At 36.5% G+C, this 18,135-nt stretch overlaps 1 protein-coding gene across 3 annotated transcripts in view; it reads left to right on the plus strand.

Moving 5' to 3' along the window:
* The first annotated feature begins 438 nt into the window (after positions 1-438).
* LOC131152292 (DNA mismatch repair protein MSH1, mitochondrial) overlaps positions 439-18,135 on the plus strand; it is a 144,168-nt gene continuing 126,471 nt past the window's right edge. For 2 of the 3 annotated variants that reach the window (XM_058104105.1, XM_058104108.1), the window contains exons 1-3: positions 439-920; positions 1,079-1,217; positions 1,320-1,417. In XM_058104105.1, the coding sequence (XP_057960088.1) occupies positions 802-920; positions 1,079-1,217; positions 1,320-1,417 (356 nt within the window). In that variant the 5' untranslated portion in view covers positions 439-801. The remainder of the gene's footprint in view (positions 921-1,078; positions 1,218-1,319; positions 1,418-18,135) is intronic. The other variant, XM_058104107.1, reaches the window with a different exon arrangement.

The following is an 18,135-nucleotide window of genomic DNA, read 5'->3' on the forward strand; positions in this document are numbered from 1 at the left end:
ATATTACAGACCCAAATTAAACATGATATGAATTATAACACAAAATAAATCTTGTGTGTCTTTAGTTTTCAAGTTTTCACATGTCATCAAATGACATTACTAATATGAGTCTGCATATAAACTTAAGAGATATTAAATGCTTGAATATTTGTCATTATTAAAACCGGGTATGACCTATAAGGTTAACAAATACTATATTGAAAAACTGTGTTATATATTTAAATTATAAAATGGATTTAATGCAATTATAATTATTTGCTAATAAAGAATTAAAATATTTTCTTTGTGAATTATGATTTATTCAATAATAAATATGTTTAAATTATAACATCTCATACGTATTGCCTCTGTATGTATGCATTAATAAAGAATTATTTTAAGCTCACACTTTTTTTTTCATAATTTAGAAATGCTCCGCTGATTATCTAATAAGTAACCATTGTTTTTCCCCAAATGAAAAATCTCAATCGTCGCTGTCACATGAGCCCCGTAAAATCCTATTGCAGTGCAGGCATTGTCTGCTGCTCTGTGGCGGGAACTGAGGAGTAAGCAGAGCTCTAAAACCCTGCTCGGTGCTCAGGGCCCCCTAAACCCTAGAAATTTCTATCTGAGTTACGATCTCATTTCCATTCAATCATCTTCCAGAGGGGATAAAGCGCAGAAAGAACTGCCAAGAAAGTGTTTAGAAATTTCTACCTGAGTTACGATCTCATTTCCATTCAATCATCTTCCAGAGGGGATAAAGCGCAGAAAGAACTGCCAACAAAGTGTTTCATCTCGCGAACGCTCTTCAGCACCATAATGTACTGGCCAACGGTCAAAACCGTCGTCGTTTCCTTCCCGAGATGGCGCTCCCTCCCGCTCCTATTCTGTTCCTCTGTTCCTAACAAGCGTTTATTTAGCTCTTCTCGGCTTCCACCGTACTCTCTCTCTCTCTCTCTCTAGCTCTGTGCGTGCATGTCTGACGGGTTTCTAATCTCGTTAATGACGAGAGATGACTATTTTTTAAAATTTATGTTTTTTATTCTTCAAATTTTTATTGCATATTAACGCTTTCCCCCCATTTTCTTCGGAATAGTAAAAGACGGTGTGAGCGGATTCACTGTTTTAGAGAACAGAAGGTTTTGAAGGGAACCCCAAAAGTGACCAAAAAATTGAAGGATTCAAAAGAAGCCTTAGATGACAAGGATTATTCTCACATAATGTGGTGGAAGGAGGTATGAACAAGCTGCATTTCTGTAATTGTAGACTTTAATTGGTTTGTATAATTTCTTCAGATGGTATTAAAAATCATGTATTGCCGTGTTCTTTTATTGCAGAGGATGCAGATATGCAGAAAGCCTTCCACTGTCCAACTAGTTAAAAGGCTCTCATATTCTAATTTGCTGGGGCTGGACGTTAATCTGAAAAATGGGAGGTGGGCTTCTAAATTGTTGTGGCTGCTAGAAGTTTTTTTAAAAAATAATTTTGTTTATGGATTCTTTTGTCTTATCCTGGATGCCTGCAAGCAAGAGAAGAAAGTCACTAACTGTACAATCTTTTCAACATTGACCATGACTCATGAAGACTCTGTGCCATTTTGACATCTGAAGCATATTTAATATCCTGTATTTTGATTTTCAATTCTGGATTGCTTCAATAGCCATATGATGGCACTATAAAAAGAAGAAGAAGCAGTTTTCTTTGTAGTTTGCAATATTAATGGTTGATGGATTGGTTAATGGTAACTAAACTGGAAATGAGTTCAGATGGTTGCATATCAACAGGCATGAGGTATTTGAACATAGAGGACTTGGATGGGTTCAGGTGTTAGGCTGCTGTAAGTGGGTTGTATTGATTTGTTTTGAGGTTCCAACATGGTTTTAAATTGTGGTTGTGGGTATCGTCGTGTAATGGTCGCGGGTGTTGTAGGATGCTGGAGAAGTGGACGTTACATAACGTGAAGCAGTTGTAGCAGCCGTGAATTTTTTTCATGCATGCACAATCATGCCAAAATTGAAGACTAAGCATGGAATCTTTTAAAACATTATTTTAAATGAATTTTGATTATTTTAGTGCACTGTTTATAGGAAAAGTAATTTTTTTTATTCTTTATAGGAAAAGTCATTTTAATGTGCAATTGAAAGGTGCAGTTGGCACAAAGAGGAGGAAAAAATATTCTCCTATAAAAATGAAGAAACCAAAATAGACCAAAAAACAACCAAAATTAAACAACCTTCCAATTTTTTGAATATCCGAGAAAGGCACCCTTTTAAAAGTGCCAAAAGTCTAAAGAGAAGCTAAGTACTGATTCCTGTCCCAAAGCAATGTACCAGAATTCCACTTTTCAGAAAAGATATGATCATTCCTCTACATCTAAATTCCCCATAAAACTGCAAAGGTCTACAAGTCCACAATACTATCACCACTCTTCCCAAAACCTGTGAAGGAGATATTCTCCAAGAATTCGGGCGAGCCCAATTCTCCCCAGTAACTATAAATAACTTATTCTAGAAGCCCCAAGAGAAAGGGCAATGTAAACAAAGATGCGAAGCAGATTTTGAGCTATCAAAACATGAAAAACAAACATTTGTTTATGATGACTTCAAAAGCTTCCTACTTTGTTTAACTCTATCAAGGATAGCCAACCTAGTAAACCCATTGATCTTAGAGGGGACTTTATCTTTCTAGATGAAACGATGAAGGGGAAAGGCTTGACAAGATTTGATCATATGCTCAAAGAAAAATTTTGAAGAATAGAAATCTAAGGAATCCAAACCCTAACTCAAACTTTCCCTCCTACATGAGAAAAGACAGCCCTCCAACAGAACCAACAATACTCCTTATCTTTTAGAGGCCTACAAAAGTGAATATCCCAAGAAGAAGTAGTCCCATTTGAATTAAGGAATGAAGTACTGAAATAACTACCTGCTAAAGAAAGATGATATAAATGAGGGAATGAAATGGAAAGCACATAATTCCCTACCCAAACATCTTCCTAGAGAGTATCAGTGACTCATTGCCCACAACATATTTTATATAATGAGTAATCAAAGATTCAAAGGACAAACCTGAGCAATACTTTTCCAAGGACACTCCACAGAACATCTTAAACCCAATTAGTTTCCCACCCTTTAGATGCAAGCCTACTTTGCTTTTTATAACTATTAAGATTTGATTAAAAGTGAATGACCTAACTTGAAGATAGGTCTCTCCCTCTATTTATAATACAAATTTAAATACATACTACTGACAATAATGCCCTTACTAACTCTCACTAATTAACATACTAACACAATAATAATAATGCTAAAAAACATACCTCTAACACTCCTCCTCAAGTTGGAGCATAAATGTCATAAGCTCCTAGCTTGTTACAAATGAATTTAACACTAGCACCCCCCAACGCTTTGGTAAACAAATTTGCAAGCTGCATGTCCAACTTCACATAAGCAGTTGTAATGAGCTTTTGCACAAGTTTCTCTCAAACAAAGTGACAATCAACTTCAGTGTGCTTCATCCGCTCATGAAAGACCGGGTTGAAGGCAATATGAAGAGCAATTTGATTATCACACATCAACTTCATAGGCTGAGAATGCGGAAAACCCAATTCTTCTAACATGTTCTTCAACCAGACAAGTTCACAGGTAGTGTGAGCCATAGCTCTATATTCTAATTCAACACTTGACCTTGCCAACACAGTTTGTTTATTACTTTTCCGAGAAACCAAATTACCACCAACCGAGATACTGTATTTGGTAGTGGATCTCCGATCGGAAGGCGATCCAGCTCAATCTGCATCTGCATATCCATGGATTTAAGTATGACCCTGATCACGATATAATAGACCTCTCCTAGGTGCACCTTTGAGATATCTCAACATGAGAATCACGACATCCCAATGACTTGTCCTTGGAGAATCTCAAAATTGACTCACAACACTTGTTGCAAAAGATATATCTGGCCGAGTAACTGTGAGATAATTTAACTTTCCAACAAGTCTCTGGTATTTCGTGGGATTACGTAGTAAATCACCCTTATTTGACACTAATTTGTTGTTAGGATCTATGGGCATATCAACCGATTTAGATCCTGTTGAAATGTGGAAAAGAAAACTGAATATTCCACTAACTTATGAAGAAGATTACATTCCCTTTAAATAGATGATAATTCTCGTCTAATTACTAGGGATATTTACAACCTACTGAAAATGGAATATCCTATTTAAAATGGAAAGCTGTAAAATAGGAAAGACTATCTACAAAATCGGGTAACATGCTACCCAAATCCCCTAGGATCGTGGAACCAAAAATAGCTAACAAATCAACTGCTTTGTTAGCTATAAATCTCCTAAAGATCAACCTCTAATAAAGGCTGACAGATATCAAACAATTCTACACTCCCCCTCAAGTTGGGTTTTAAATATTGATTAGGCCCAACTTGGAACTCAGATCATCAAAAGTCTTTCTTGGCAGAGCCTTGGTAAGGATATTGGCTGTTTGGAGACATGTAGGCACATACAACATCTTGATTATTTCTTCCTCTATTTTTTATTTTATGAAATGTCGATCGATCTCCACGTGTTTTGTTCTATCATGATGCACTGGTTCTTTGCAACGCTGATGGCTGACTGATTCTCACAGAACATCTTCATGGGTTCTTCACCTGAAATCTTTAATTCCTTTAGAAGCCTTCTTAGCCATATTCCTTCACAGATGCCGTGTGCCATTGCATTGAATTCAGCTTCTGCACTGCTTCTTGACACAACTAATTGCTTCTTACTTTGCCATGTAACTAGGTTTCCCCTCACATATGTGCAGTACCCAGAAGTTGACCTTCGATCATGTATTGATCCTGCCCAATCTGCATCATTGAATACTTCAATATCTCTTCTTTGATTCTTGTTAAAAAATAATCCTTTACCTGGTGTTAGCTTATGATATTGTAGGATTCTATAAACTGCCTACATTGTTCTTCATTGGGATTGTTCATGAATTGACTCATCATACTGACAGAGAAGCCAATATCAGGTCGGGTGTGAGACAAATATATAAGTTTTCCAACTAGTCTTTGATATCTACCTTTATCCACTGGTGCATTGTCTTCCTTGGCTCCTAGTTTGGTTGTTGAATCCATAGGAGTATCTGCTGGCTTGCATCGGAGCATCCCAGTCTCTTTCAAAAGATCTAGAACATATTTCCTTGGGAGACAATGATTCCCTTCCTTGACCATTCCATCCCTAGGAAGTATTTGAGATTCCCAAGGTCCTAGAAATTTTTTGAGACTACTCATTTCCTCCTCATAATGTCCTGTTAGAATGATGTCGTCCACATATACAATGGAGATAGAAATTTTTCCTTCAGGAGAGCATTTAACAAATAGTGTATGATCTGATTGACATTGAGAATAGCCATACCTCCTGACTACCTTTGTAAATCTCTTGAACCAGGTTCTTGGGGATTACTTGAGCCCATATAAGGATTTTTTTGAGTTTGTAGATTTTGTTGTGTGTAGCTCGTGTCTCGAAACCAGGAGGAATTTCCATGTAGACTTTTTTAGCTTGGTCTCCATTGAGGAAGGCATTCTTGACATCTAGTTGGTGAAGAGGCCAGTCTAAATTTGCTGCCAAAGATAAGAGGAGGACCCGTACTATATTTAACTTGGCTACAGGGGAAAATGTCTCTTCGTTGTTGATTCCATATGATTGAGTGAATCCCTTTGCTACCAGCCACGCTTTGAATCGGTTGATACTTCCATCTTCATTGTATTTCACAGTGAATATCCGTTTGCAACCCACTGGACGTTTTCCAGTTGGTAATTTTGTGATCTCCCATGTTCCATTCTTTTCTAGTGCACTGATTTCTTCCTAGACATCAGACTTCCATTCAGGTGTATCGAGAGCCTCTTGTATGTTATTAGGAACCTCAATTTTGTCGAGGTTGGCAACAAAAGATCTAAAATTCGATGACAACCCCCGATATGACACAAAAGTGTATATTGGGTGTTTTGTGCATGATCTCACACCTTTTCTCACAACAATTGGACAATCACTATCATCATTAGTTAATTCATTATGGGAAGTCTCGGGATTAGAGTTACTTGGTGGATTCTCACTTGATCTAGGGCTTGGATCAGACTCTTGGATTTGCTCAAGGGATGCTTGTTATGCTATCACCTTTTGGTTCCTTCTCCTCCGTGAATAGGTAATCAACTCATCATTTTTTGTTGGTTGACTAGTGTCTAGATGCCGATGTTTAACGGGAGATTCTAAGAAGGGATGTGAATGAGAAATGGAGTCAGTAGTTGGAATAGATTTAGAAATTTGTGATTGGTGAGAAGGGCTAGAATCATAAGAAGGGTGAGATAACTCTTCAATATCCCAAAGTTGGAATTCCTTTGTAATCTCCCCCTGAATTTCAGATTTGTGGTAATATGGTTGTTGCTCAAAAAAGGTGGCATCCATGAAGTGATAATATCTTTTAGTAGCTGGTAAATAGCATTTATAACTCTTTTGGTTTGGAGAGTACCCCAGAAAAATGCACTTTGGGGCTCTAGGATCAAGTTTACCCCGGTGTTGACTATGAGCATGAACAAAGGCTAAGCACCTGAATACTTTGAAGGAAATAGTGGAGATGAGTCGAGTATTGGGAAAGGATTGAAGTAGAGTTTGACAGGGAGTTTGGAATTTGAGAAAACGAGAGGGCATCATGTTTATGAGGTAGGCTGTAGTGAGAATGGCTTCACCCCAAAAGTGTTTCGGTACATGTGTAGAGAACATGAGGGAGTGGGCAACATCTAGTAGGTGCCGGTTTTTTCTTTCGGCAATTCCATTTTGCTGAGGAGTGTCAGCATAGGAACTTTGGTGTATTATACCTTGACTCAAGAGATAATCATCAAGAATGGATTTGAAATATTCTTTGGCATTATCAGTTTTCACAATCTGTTTTTTTGCTTGGAATTGTGTTTGGATCATGGTGTTAAAATTTGTGCTTGAAATCGCCATATGAAGGTGACCTACTGCATCCCCTTACCTTTGAAATTTTATCCATTTGGGAAGAAATTTGTCGCTGTTTGGAAGTGATTTGGGTAGATTTGAGTAAGAAATCAAGCTAGAAACTTGGGATTTGGGTAGATCTGAAGAGGATTTGAGGCTTTGAGCTTTGAAGAGGGTTCGGGAATGGGAGATGCTTTGTGCTCGTGAATTCCTGAGTTCTGACTGCCTGTTCGCCTGTCTGCCTTCTGCCAGCATGTACAATTTATTCCACCTCACTCTTTTCGGTCACCCCCCCCTCGCTAAAGCAAGTTAGGCAGCTTATTGGCTTAACTAATTAATTTGCTACTTATGACTTTATCTTAAACAATGTTTATAACTTATCTATTTCCATTTACTACTTAGTACTTAATTACTTATACTTTTAATTGCTTATTTGCTACACTTATAGCTTAACTAATTAATTTGCTTAATGGGCCTAAACTGCTACACTTAGTTATTGATACTTTGAATATTAGAATTTAAAAATTAAATTATCGCCTAAATTGCTATGTGTTATTGATATTTTGAATATTAGAATTTAAAAATTAAAATTGTTAGAAAATACAAAAGAATATGTAACTATTCAATATTAAATACAATGAACCTACTATCTATTTAGTCTTAAATTACTTAATGGGCCTAAATTGCCTAACCCCAAATGTCCCAAATTTTTATGCTTGCTTTGTTATTGACTTAGAAAATTAGATGGAATCATTACATGTAACTATTTCACATACTAATAGTAATGAATTTATTGTGTATGCATAATTGTATGTTGACTCATTTTATGTCTCTACTTAATTGGTTTTCATTTTCAATTACATTTCTAAATTTTTTTAATCATTAAAGTGGTGGAAAGTATTAAAAAAAAAACTTTTCCTATAAATAGCGCACTAAAATTAGTATAAAAATCATGTTGCATATTAAAAAGTGTTTGTTCGTTGAATTAAAGTGGTCAAAATTAATTAAAAATCATGTTATAAAAGATTCCATGCTTAATTTTCGATTTTGGCATGGTTGGCATGCATGAAAAAAATTCACGGCTGCTATAACCATTTCCCATTTCTTAACGCCTGCTTCTCCTGCGTCCCACAACACCCACGACCATTACGCGACGTTGCCCGCAACGGTGATTTAAAACCATGCTCTTTGCCATTGGATCCAAATCTCAACAAATCTAGAATTACCCCCTAAAGGAACTCCTAAATATGGCAGAGGCCACTAAGAATGCCACACCGAACTAAGGAAGCTAACCCCTTTTCTTTCCTTATGTTAAAATGAAGTGAAGAATTTCTATTAAAAAAACTAAAAAGTGGGGAATGGTTCTTACTTAGGCTGATTTCTGGGGATCTTTGGGTAGGGGACCATTACTGCTCTATTTCTTTTCCTTCCCTTTTTGTCTTACTACATCTAATAATGTTCCTATTTCATTGTTCTTGTTCCTTAATGTTGGGGAGGCTGAGGAGCCTTTTTTGTATCGTAATTGATCGTGTTTTTTCTGTTTAGTCACTTTAGTGTGATCACTTGTAAATATTTGTATTCTCATTTGATTAATTTGTCTAATCCTTTTTTCCTCTTGTCATTTGTGGAAGGTGAGGCCTAGTCTGTTTTGGAAAATAGTTTTCTTTTTCCATTTTATGTTTTCCAAATAATTACAAAAAATGCCACCATGGGCTGCAGGTTAGAAGACCATATAAGGCTTTGTCTCTCTTGATGTGTGTGTGATGTGTTATGTTAGTGATGAGTCTCATGCTCATGTATTTTGGCGTTGCTTTGTGGCTCAGAATTTATGGAATAAGTTTCAAGGTTTGTTTGTTGAGTGCTAGGTTCTTTGGAGGGCTTCTTGGCGATCTGTTTTAGATATCTTGGAAGGCGTAAGGATATAAGGAGGTTATGGTGGTGTCCAGTTTTTTTTTTTGTTTTTGGGATAGAGGAATGCTCCCATTTTTCATGATTGCGTTTCAGGGATTCATTTGATTTGTGAGAGGATTGAAAATTGTGTATTTTTTTTTTATCATTGTGGGATTTTCCTTTTGGTTGTTTTGGTGTTTTTATGATCTTTTGTGCGATTGGATGGCTTTATTAGCTTGATTTGTTTTTTTGGTTAATTTTTTTTTTTTTGATGTGGAGGAATCCTCTTCCTTATACATTCTTTCTGCTTTCATTAAGTTTCTTTTTCTTCCAAAAAATGGAGAAGTGATGTTTCTCATACTTCTATTGTTGCTCATCTCTTTGAATATCATCCTCTCAATTTTCCTCATTATTAAGGCTCAAGCTTGGGGACGAATTTTGTGTAGGTGGAGGGAACTAATGCATAATATTTTTGCAATTGCATTTGTGTACCGTTAGGATTGAATGAAGCCTTTCCATAAGAATTGAGAATTTAGGCTCAACTTCAAAGGGTAATAACTTTTAATCTGGGAGGAGTTGTGGGACCATAATATATACAAGGAAAGCCCCAGACAAACTCTACAACATACTTGTATTGTCCATAGATTAAAGCCCATTTTGGAACCCAAATTTGTGAGTCTATGAGACAGTTCCTGTTTTTTTGGACATCTTTGTATTTTTACATGATTTTTGTTTCCTTAGTTCGATGAGGTTCTGTGAACTGTCTTAATTCCTGCTTTTTAACTCAATTTAATTTTTTTTAGAATGTTTGGATTTTAGACGTTTTTTTTTTCCCCTCTTTTTTGGAAAGGGGAGGGGGATGGAGTTGGAGTATAATAGCCTTCTAATGCCTTCAGCCAGGTTCATACTTATATCAATAAATGACAGTTTTTCTCTTTCTCCTATTTTCACAGAACCCTATAGTTGTTCTAGGAGCAGAATTAACTACTTCAGGATTGATTCCATTTATAAGAGCCAAAGATTAGTGTCTAGGATGGTCAATATAAATTATTTCTATGATGCTCTCAAAATTGCATGGGAAGACAGATGCTTACATTTACACATAAATTACCATAGATATATAAATATTGTATCTTCGCATTAACAATATTACTTAGTCACAAAGTTACACTGTAACTCCATCTCTATTTATTCTAAACAAGTAGCATGAAAAGTCTTTTTCAAAACCTAGCGTTAAGGGTGTTATGACGACATACAAGAGGAATGGAGAAAACTTGAGATTCGTAGGCCTGCCAGTATACTTTAGGTTAGTAATGATGGGAGTGGGGTCCTATCAAAACTACAGTGTGATTTCATTATGATTGCACTACTGCAGTGACGTTCTGTCGATGTTCTGTGTAGGAAGTTCTGAGTGGAGGCTCTGAAGTGGGAGCATTACCTTGTATATGAGAATTTTTTGAGGGTTCTATGTATGATGTGGGTTGAATATTTCTGAGAGAGGGGCAGTGTCGGTTTATTAAATTAGCCATAGGAGCATACTTGCAATTAAAAAAAAAAATCATTGCATGTCCAGGCTGTGTCCCGCATTGCTTTGGACACATCTGTTTGAAGTTGAGTGTCATTTTACAAGGGATGATGTGATGAAGAAGGTTGTGAGCACTTCATTTGTGAAATCTATGAATTAGGAGGTGTTTTACGAAGGCTTTATTTAAACTTGCCTTGCCTAATTGTTATAGCAAGCTAGTATTAGGTGATACTTACATACCTCCAGCTTGAGGAGGGGTGCTAGAAAGGAATATATTATTTTAGCATTTAGATGTGCATATGAGGGTATTAATGTCCTGTGTCTTTTATTATTAATATTAGAAAGGGTTGACCTGAAGCTGTAACTCCCATGTTTGCCTACTGCTGTTTCTCCCTCACTCTCTGTTTCTCTTGTCCTATCGTTCTTTTGTGACCCCGAGTGCCGTATGTTGATTAAATGTTCAATTTATTTCAGATTTGTAACAATTTTTAATGCATAAAATATGACATAGGAAAATCTTCATTCTTGTAATAATCCTTATGATTATCTACATTTTTTTTAGTGGGCCCCATTTATTTTCTTTAAAATAACTTATAAAGTAAAAGATATGTTCTTATCCTTCTCTTTCTTAAAAATAGGTTCCAAAATCAGAATAAAGATCACTGATTGTGAATATGTGGGTCTTCATTTTTATAAGATATTAGAAACACTGATTTCTTTTTGTTTTAAAAAAGATTATCAAATCAAAATAAGAGTAACAAGTTGGCGAAATTAATAGGCCATTTTTTTTTTAAATCTTTGCAATTTTGGGCATGTTTGATATTGTTTCTATTTTCGGTTTTCTATTTTTGTTTTTGTACACTGAAGAAACAAATTATGAAAACTCGTTTATTTATGTTGTGAGTTTCTATTTCTAAACCAGACTTCATGGTTTTTAGTTCTTTTGGCAACTTGTTGCCACATATTTTAGTATCTAGAATTAATTTTTTTGGAGTAAATTATTCATTTTATCCACACTTTTTAATAAAAATAAAAATAAAATGATAATATAAATTTAAAATAAAATTAAAATAAAACTGACCAAAAAATTTTGAACAAATAAAAAAAAAAATCCATTTGCAACACATTTTTATGTTTTTTCAATTGTCATATACTATAAGACTGTTCTTGTAAAGTGAATTTCAAAATATAATAATTAAGGAATATAAATATAAAAAAATTTATTTTATTTTTATTTTTGATCAGCAAAAAGAAAATATATTATTATTTCAAGTGGATGCCAACCCAGGGTACAAAACATCAACCACCTTGTAGAGTGTTGCAAACATCAAAGATTACAAAAATGATCATTAACAATGTTCCCACTAAGCCAGTTGGGGATAGCAGTAATCCATTGGGCCTTGCAGGTTGGAAGCGGGGTAGATGAATCTTTGAAGGCTCTCTTGTTTCTTTCTTTCCAAGACCACCAAAAGATGGTAAGAGGGATGAAGGTCAAAGCCTTTCGCTTCTCCTTTGTGACTCTGATGCCTTTCCAAGCCCAAATCTCCCCTCCAACTGAATTTGCCGTAACCCACTGCTGCCCAGTCAAGGAAAGAGCCAAATTCCACACGTTCCCTGTCCAGGGGCAGTGGAGAAGAATGTGGTTGACTGATACAGTGTCAGCCATATAGAGAAAGCACTGATTCGTAACTGTAAGCCCCTTTTTCTGCAAATTGTTGAGGGTTAAAATATTTCCACGTATGGATTCCCAAGGAAAAAAACAACCTTTGAAGGGCCTGCTGTCCTCCAAATGTGAATCCAAGGGGAGTTCTTGCAATTTGTTCCCAACGGTGAGAGCTTCTTATGAAAATATTTTACAGAGAAAGCACCAGTTTTGTCCAAAGCCCAATTTGGCTTGTTGGAAATGTTTTAGTGACCAAAATTGTATAGAAATTTGTTGAATTCAGAAAGTTTGTGAAGTTCTCAATCTGCCATGTTCCTTGTAAAAGGAAAGTCCTAGAAAATTCCCTGATCAGTGATTTGGAGTTGATGACTGATAAGGAAATCTTTGTCACAAGCCAAGTTGTAGATGGAAGGAAATTCAGTTTGAAGATTACGGGTCTTGTGCCACACATCATGCCAAAAGTAAACATTGGCCCCATTCCCCAATCGAAATGTTTCAAATTGAAAAAAATCATCCCATCTTTCCTGGTGAATTTTCAAACACCCACTCCATAGGGACCTCTTCCGTTGTGTGTTGTCCAATCATTGTGCTCTAGCCTATATTTAGAATCAATAATATTCCACCAAAGGTGGTCTTTCTCTTTCATGAGCATCCATAACCACTTCCCGAGGAGGGCTTTATTGAAAGTGAGAAGGGATTTCAACCCCACACCTGAACAAATGGGTTGTTTGACCAATCCCCATTTAACAAGGTGGTATTTAAACTCCTTCCCTAAGCTTCCCCAAAGAAATATTCTCTGAATTCCCTCGAATCTCCTAGCAACTGAGGCTGGTAAGGGAAGTAGAGACATGAAGTAAATTGTAAGATTTGTCAAAGTTCTTTTGATAAGAGTGAGTCTGCCTCCTTTTGATAAGAAATTTCTTTTCCATCTTGCCAATCTCCTTTCAAACTTTTCAATAATAGGGTCCTAGACTCCTTTATCTTTGAATTTGGCTTCGAGAGGGAGACCGAGGTATTTAATGGGAAAGGTTCCCATCTTACAACCCAAGGGACCAGCAAGGAAAGCACCCTCCTCCCTGTGTTCTCCCTAATTGGAATAAGCTCACTTTTGCCAAGGTTCACTTTTAGGTTTGAGATGGCCCCAAACCCTAACAAAATGCATTGGAGGTTGAGGATATGGAGGGGATCATCTTCACAAAAAATAATAGTATCATCTGCGAAAAGAAGATGAGAAACTTCTATAATCCTTCCATTTCTGCCCACCTTGATACCTTTAAAGATCCCTTCTTTAGTAGCTTTTATTAACATGAGGCTAAGGTTAAGGTCCACACCGACATCATCAAACGAGAATACGAGACAAAGGTTTTGGGGCTGCCTTTATCAAGCTTTAGGAAATCCAAAGAGTCACCTACAACATTGCTCTTCTCCCCCACAACATTCGCAAAGGATCGTTAGCGCTTACTTGTCTTCTCCTCCGCCTGTGGGTTAGGTGTCAAGCCACCACTCAGTAAAAGACTCAAAGGCTTGCCACAATAAGGGCAAGGGCACATGGGAGCTGTACTATTGAGAAATGGTTTCAAATCCTTAGGGGAGGTCGTTGGCTTCTTCTCCTCCTGCTGAAAGACTAGAGATGTTGTGCCTTTCTTTGCGGGAGAAAAGACATAACATTCCAACTCTGTTGCTGAGGAGGAGATCTTCATCCATCCCTTGGATTCTAACCCTTTCATAAATGCAAGGGTTCTCCAACCGCTGCCATTGGTCTCCATAAGGGCTAGGCAGTTCCTATACTTGTTTGAGTTCAGCTTCAACACGAAGGTTCTATCCTTGTTCCTTGTTTGATGAAACAAATAATTGACTTGGGGTACGAATTTTTTCATAGCCAAGAGTTCTTCCCAAGATTCAAGAAGCCATTTGAATTTTGCCAACTTTAGGAAGATGGATATCCTTCTTCCCTTGCAGTATTATGTGATTCTAAGCAAATTGGAGCTTCCCCCTTCTAAGACTAGGTCGAAAGACTTCCTTTTGACCACCACAGTGCGCTTCCCATCCCTTGACATCACGACAAGATAGGTAGCAAACAGAAACCAAGCCAGAGAAACTAGCGGACCAAGAGAGAGCTTGCAAGATTAAGGAACAGAGAGAGAAAGGTTGAAGAGCAGGTCCTAGGACTAGAGCAATAAAGGACTACTCGGCTGGGGCTTGTGGGAGGGAGAAGCTTTCTTGAGTGCAAGGGGAGTCATGGTCGAATGAGGATGAGGAGAGGACAATGCTCGCGGCAAGAGGAAAAGTCAAGGACTGCTCAACCAAGAGGGGAGTGGAGGTCGAGTAGGAGGGGAGTGGAGGTCGAGTAGGAGGGAAGTCAAGGTTGAGTGAGAAGAGAGTGAGAGGGGAGTCCAAGTCGAGTGAAAGAGGAAGCTAGGTCGAGCAAAGGAGGAGTTGAGGTCAAGCGAGAGAGGGGTTGAGGTCAAGCGAGAGAGGGGCTGATGTCGTACATTCAGGAAGTCGAGGTCAAAAGGGATCGATCTCTTGTTCTGGCTAAAGCATGAACAGAGACCCTCCATTGTTGATGGCAAAGGGAGACAACGAAGGGAAGCAGCATGGGTAGTTAGTGAGGGAGATCGGCTTTGATCATCATTGTGACGCAACTGGATAGGGCTCATTTTTATTTTTAGTATAGTATTTTAATTTATATTACTTTGTACTTTTATTATTTTAATCATATTTTGCAATTTTTATTTGATTCAAGGACAAAAATGAGATTTTGAAGTTTTTAATTTGTTTTGGTTCTAGAATTATTAACCAAACAGGTTGCTGGTTTTTGGTTTTTAATTTCTAGTTTAGGTTTCTAGTTTTCGTTGCTGGTTTTTGTTTTCATAATTTATGATAGTAATACCAAGCGTCCCACTATAAATATGTGGCTTCTTCTTCTAGAGAAATGCTCATCAAATTAAGACGATAACAAATACAACAACAACAACAACGAAACCAAACCTTAAATCCCACTAGGTGGGGTCGGTTATATGAACCATTTTGCACCAATTTATGCAATCATGGACCATTTCTTTTGACAAATTTAGGGCTATTAAATCCTTATTCACTATCTCATTCTAATTTATTTTAGGTCTACCCCTACCCCTTCGACTACCCACCACAGTAACTAACTCACTCTTCCTTACTGACGCACTATGTGTCCCACGTTGCAAGTGCCTAAACCATCTGAGTCGTTCCTCCCTTATCTTATCTTCTATAGGAGCTACACCTAATTTGTTGCGAATATTTTGATTCCTTAATTTGTCTTTCAGTGTAATACCATTCATCCATCTAAGCATTCTCATCTTGACAACTTTTACATTTTGGATATTCTGTTTTTCCGTCGCCCAACATTTTGATCCATATAGCATAGCTGGTCTTATAGCTGTCCTATAAAACTTCCCTTTTAATTTTAAGGGTATTTTGCGATCACAAAGCACACTTGAAGTACTTCTCCATTTTACCCAACCCGCTTGAACTCTATGCATCACATCATCTTCAATTTCTCCTTCAGCTTGCATTATAGATCCAAGGTATTGAAATCTACAAGTGCTATTTATTTCTTCATCATAAAGTTTAACTTTGTCTCCAATATTCCTTTGATCATTACTGAAATTACATTTCATATATTTTGTCTTATTTCTACTTATCCTAAAGCCTCTAGATTCCAAAGCTTCTCTCCATAATTCTAACGTAGCCTCTACTCCTCTCCTAGTTTCATCAATCAATATAATATCATTTGCAAACAACATACACCATGACACCTCATTTTGAATGTTCGTAGTCAGTTGATCCATCACTAAAGCAAAAAGATAAGGGTTCAGTGATTGGAAATTCTCTAGTTTCTCCATCTATTGTCCTTACACCAGTCATTACTCTATCGTACATATACTTAATGACATCAGTATACCTACTAGATACACCTTTTTTTTTTTTTTCTTTCTAAAACCCACCTAAAAACTTCTCTAGGTACCCTATCAAATGCTTTTGGTAAGTCAATAAATACCATATGCAAGTCCCTCTTCTTTTCTTTAAACTTTTCTATTAATCTTCTTAAAAGATATATAGCTTGTGTGGTAGATCTCCCATGCATAGAACCAAATTGATTTTCTGAGGCCTTCATTTCTAGCCTTAATCTTTGTTCAACTACCCTTTCTCACAGTTTCATCGTATGACTTGTAAGTTTAATTCCACGATAGTTATTACAATTTTGAATATATCCTTTATTTTTGTATATAGGAATTAAAGTGCTTTTCCTCCATTCATTTGGCATTTTCTTAGTTTTTATAATTGTGTTGAATAAATTAGTTAACCATATTTCGTTATCACCTAAGCATTTCCAAACTTCAATTGGAATGTTATCTGGTCCTATAGCTTTTCCATTTTTTATCTTTTTTAATACAAACTTAATTTCATTGACTCTAATATTGCGAATAAATCTCATATTTTTAGTCTTTTAGTCATTTGTCAATTCTTAGTTTAAGCCTTCTATTTGGTTTTCATTAAATAATTTACTAAAGTAACTTTGCCATCTATCTTTTATGTTCTCATCCTTAACTAAGACAATATCATCCTCACTTTTTATACATTTTACATTTCTTAAGTCCTTACTCTTCGTTTCTCTAGCTTTAGCAAGCTTAAATGTATCTCTTTCTCCTTCTTTTGTATCTAATCTATTATACAAGCTATTGAATGATTTGTGTTTAGCTTCACTAACTGCATTTTTTGCATCTTTATACTTTTCAAAGTTATCCATTTTTCTACATTTTTGCCACGTTTTATACCAAATTCTTTTTGTTTTTACGGGATTTTGGACATCTTTGTCCCACCACCAACTTTCTTTGTTATTTGTGAATCTTCCCCTTGATTCACCTAAAATCTCTTTTCCTGTCTCTTTAATAGAGCTAGTTAATCTACTCCAAAGAGTATTTGTATCTATGCCACCCTCTATAGTCCAATCCCCATCTTTGATCATTTTATCTTTAACTTTTATTATATTTTCTACCTTTACGTTCCACCACCTAGTTCTCTTACACTGGTGTATTTTATTCTTTTTCTTCCATTTTTTAATGCATATATCTAACACTAAGACTTCATGTTGTGTGGTTAGACTTTCACCTGAATAACTTTACAATCCTTGCATGATAAACGATCTATCCTCCTTGTTAAAAAAAATCTATTTGACTTCTATTTTGTCCACTTTTAAAGGTTATTAAGCGTTCTTCTCTCTTCTTAAAGCAAGTATTCATTATAATAAAATCATATGACATGGCGAAGTCTAAGATCATCTCCCCAGGCTCATTTTTGTCTCCGTATCCATATCCTCTTATAAGCTTTATTATCCATTCCAACGCGTCCATTCAGATCTCCTCCTATGAATATTTTCTTAGTTCCTGGTATGCTTTGTATAATACTATCCATATCTTCCCAAAATTGTCTCTTAAGATTTTCTGCTAAGCCTGCTTGAGGATCATAAACACTAATGATATTTATTATCTCTTGGCCTAATACCATCTTGATTTTTATAATTCTATCCCCTACTCTGTTTACATCAACAACACTATCTTTTAAGTTTTTGTCTTCAATAATTCCTAGTCCATTCTTACTTTTTTCTTTTCCAGTGCACCAAAGTTTAAATCTTGATTTATCAATTTCTTTAGATTTCTCCCCCGCCCACTTAGTTCTGGAAGGCAAATTTTATTAATTTTTCTTTTAATCATTGTGTCCACAATTTCCATGCTTTTACCTATAATTGTCCTTCTATTCCAAGTTGCTAATCTAATCCTAGTTTCCTGAACTAACTTCTTTGCTTGCCCACGTCCAGGATGATGCAGGAACTCTCGAATATTTGACACAGTATCCGAGCGCCGACACGGCGCGTTGCTTCGGGGTGACGACCAAGCCCACCCTCGCCCACTTTTCGCTACACGTGAATGGTACAAGTGCAGCGCGTTGGTCGTAAGGGACGCCCCAGCTAATATTCGGCAAGGATTCATATCATAGTGATTTGAAAAATTTTACGCTGGCTGTCAGCTACCTAACGCAACCCTCCTC

Source organism: Malania oleifera, chromosome 3 (genome assembly GCF_029873635.1).
Source record: "Malania oleifera isolate guangnan ecotype guangnan chromosome 3, ASM2987363v1, whole genome shotgun sequence".
NCBI classification, from domain to species: Eukaryota; Viridiplantae; Streptophyta; class Magnoliopsida; order Santalales; family Ximeniaceae; genus Malania; species Malania oleifera.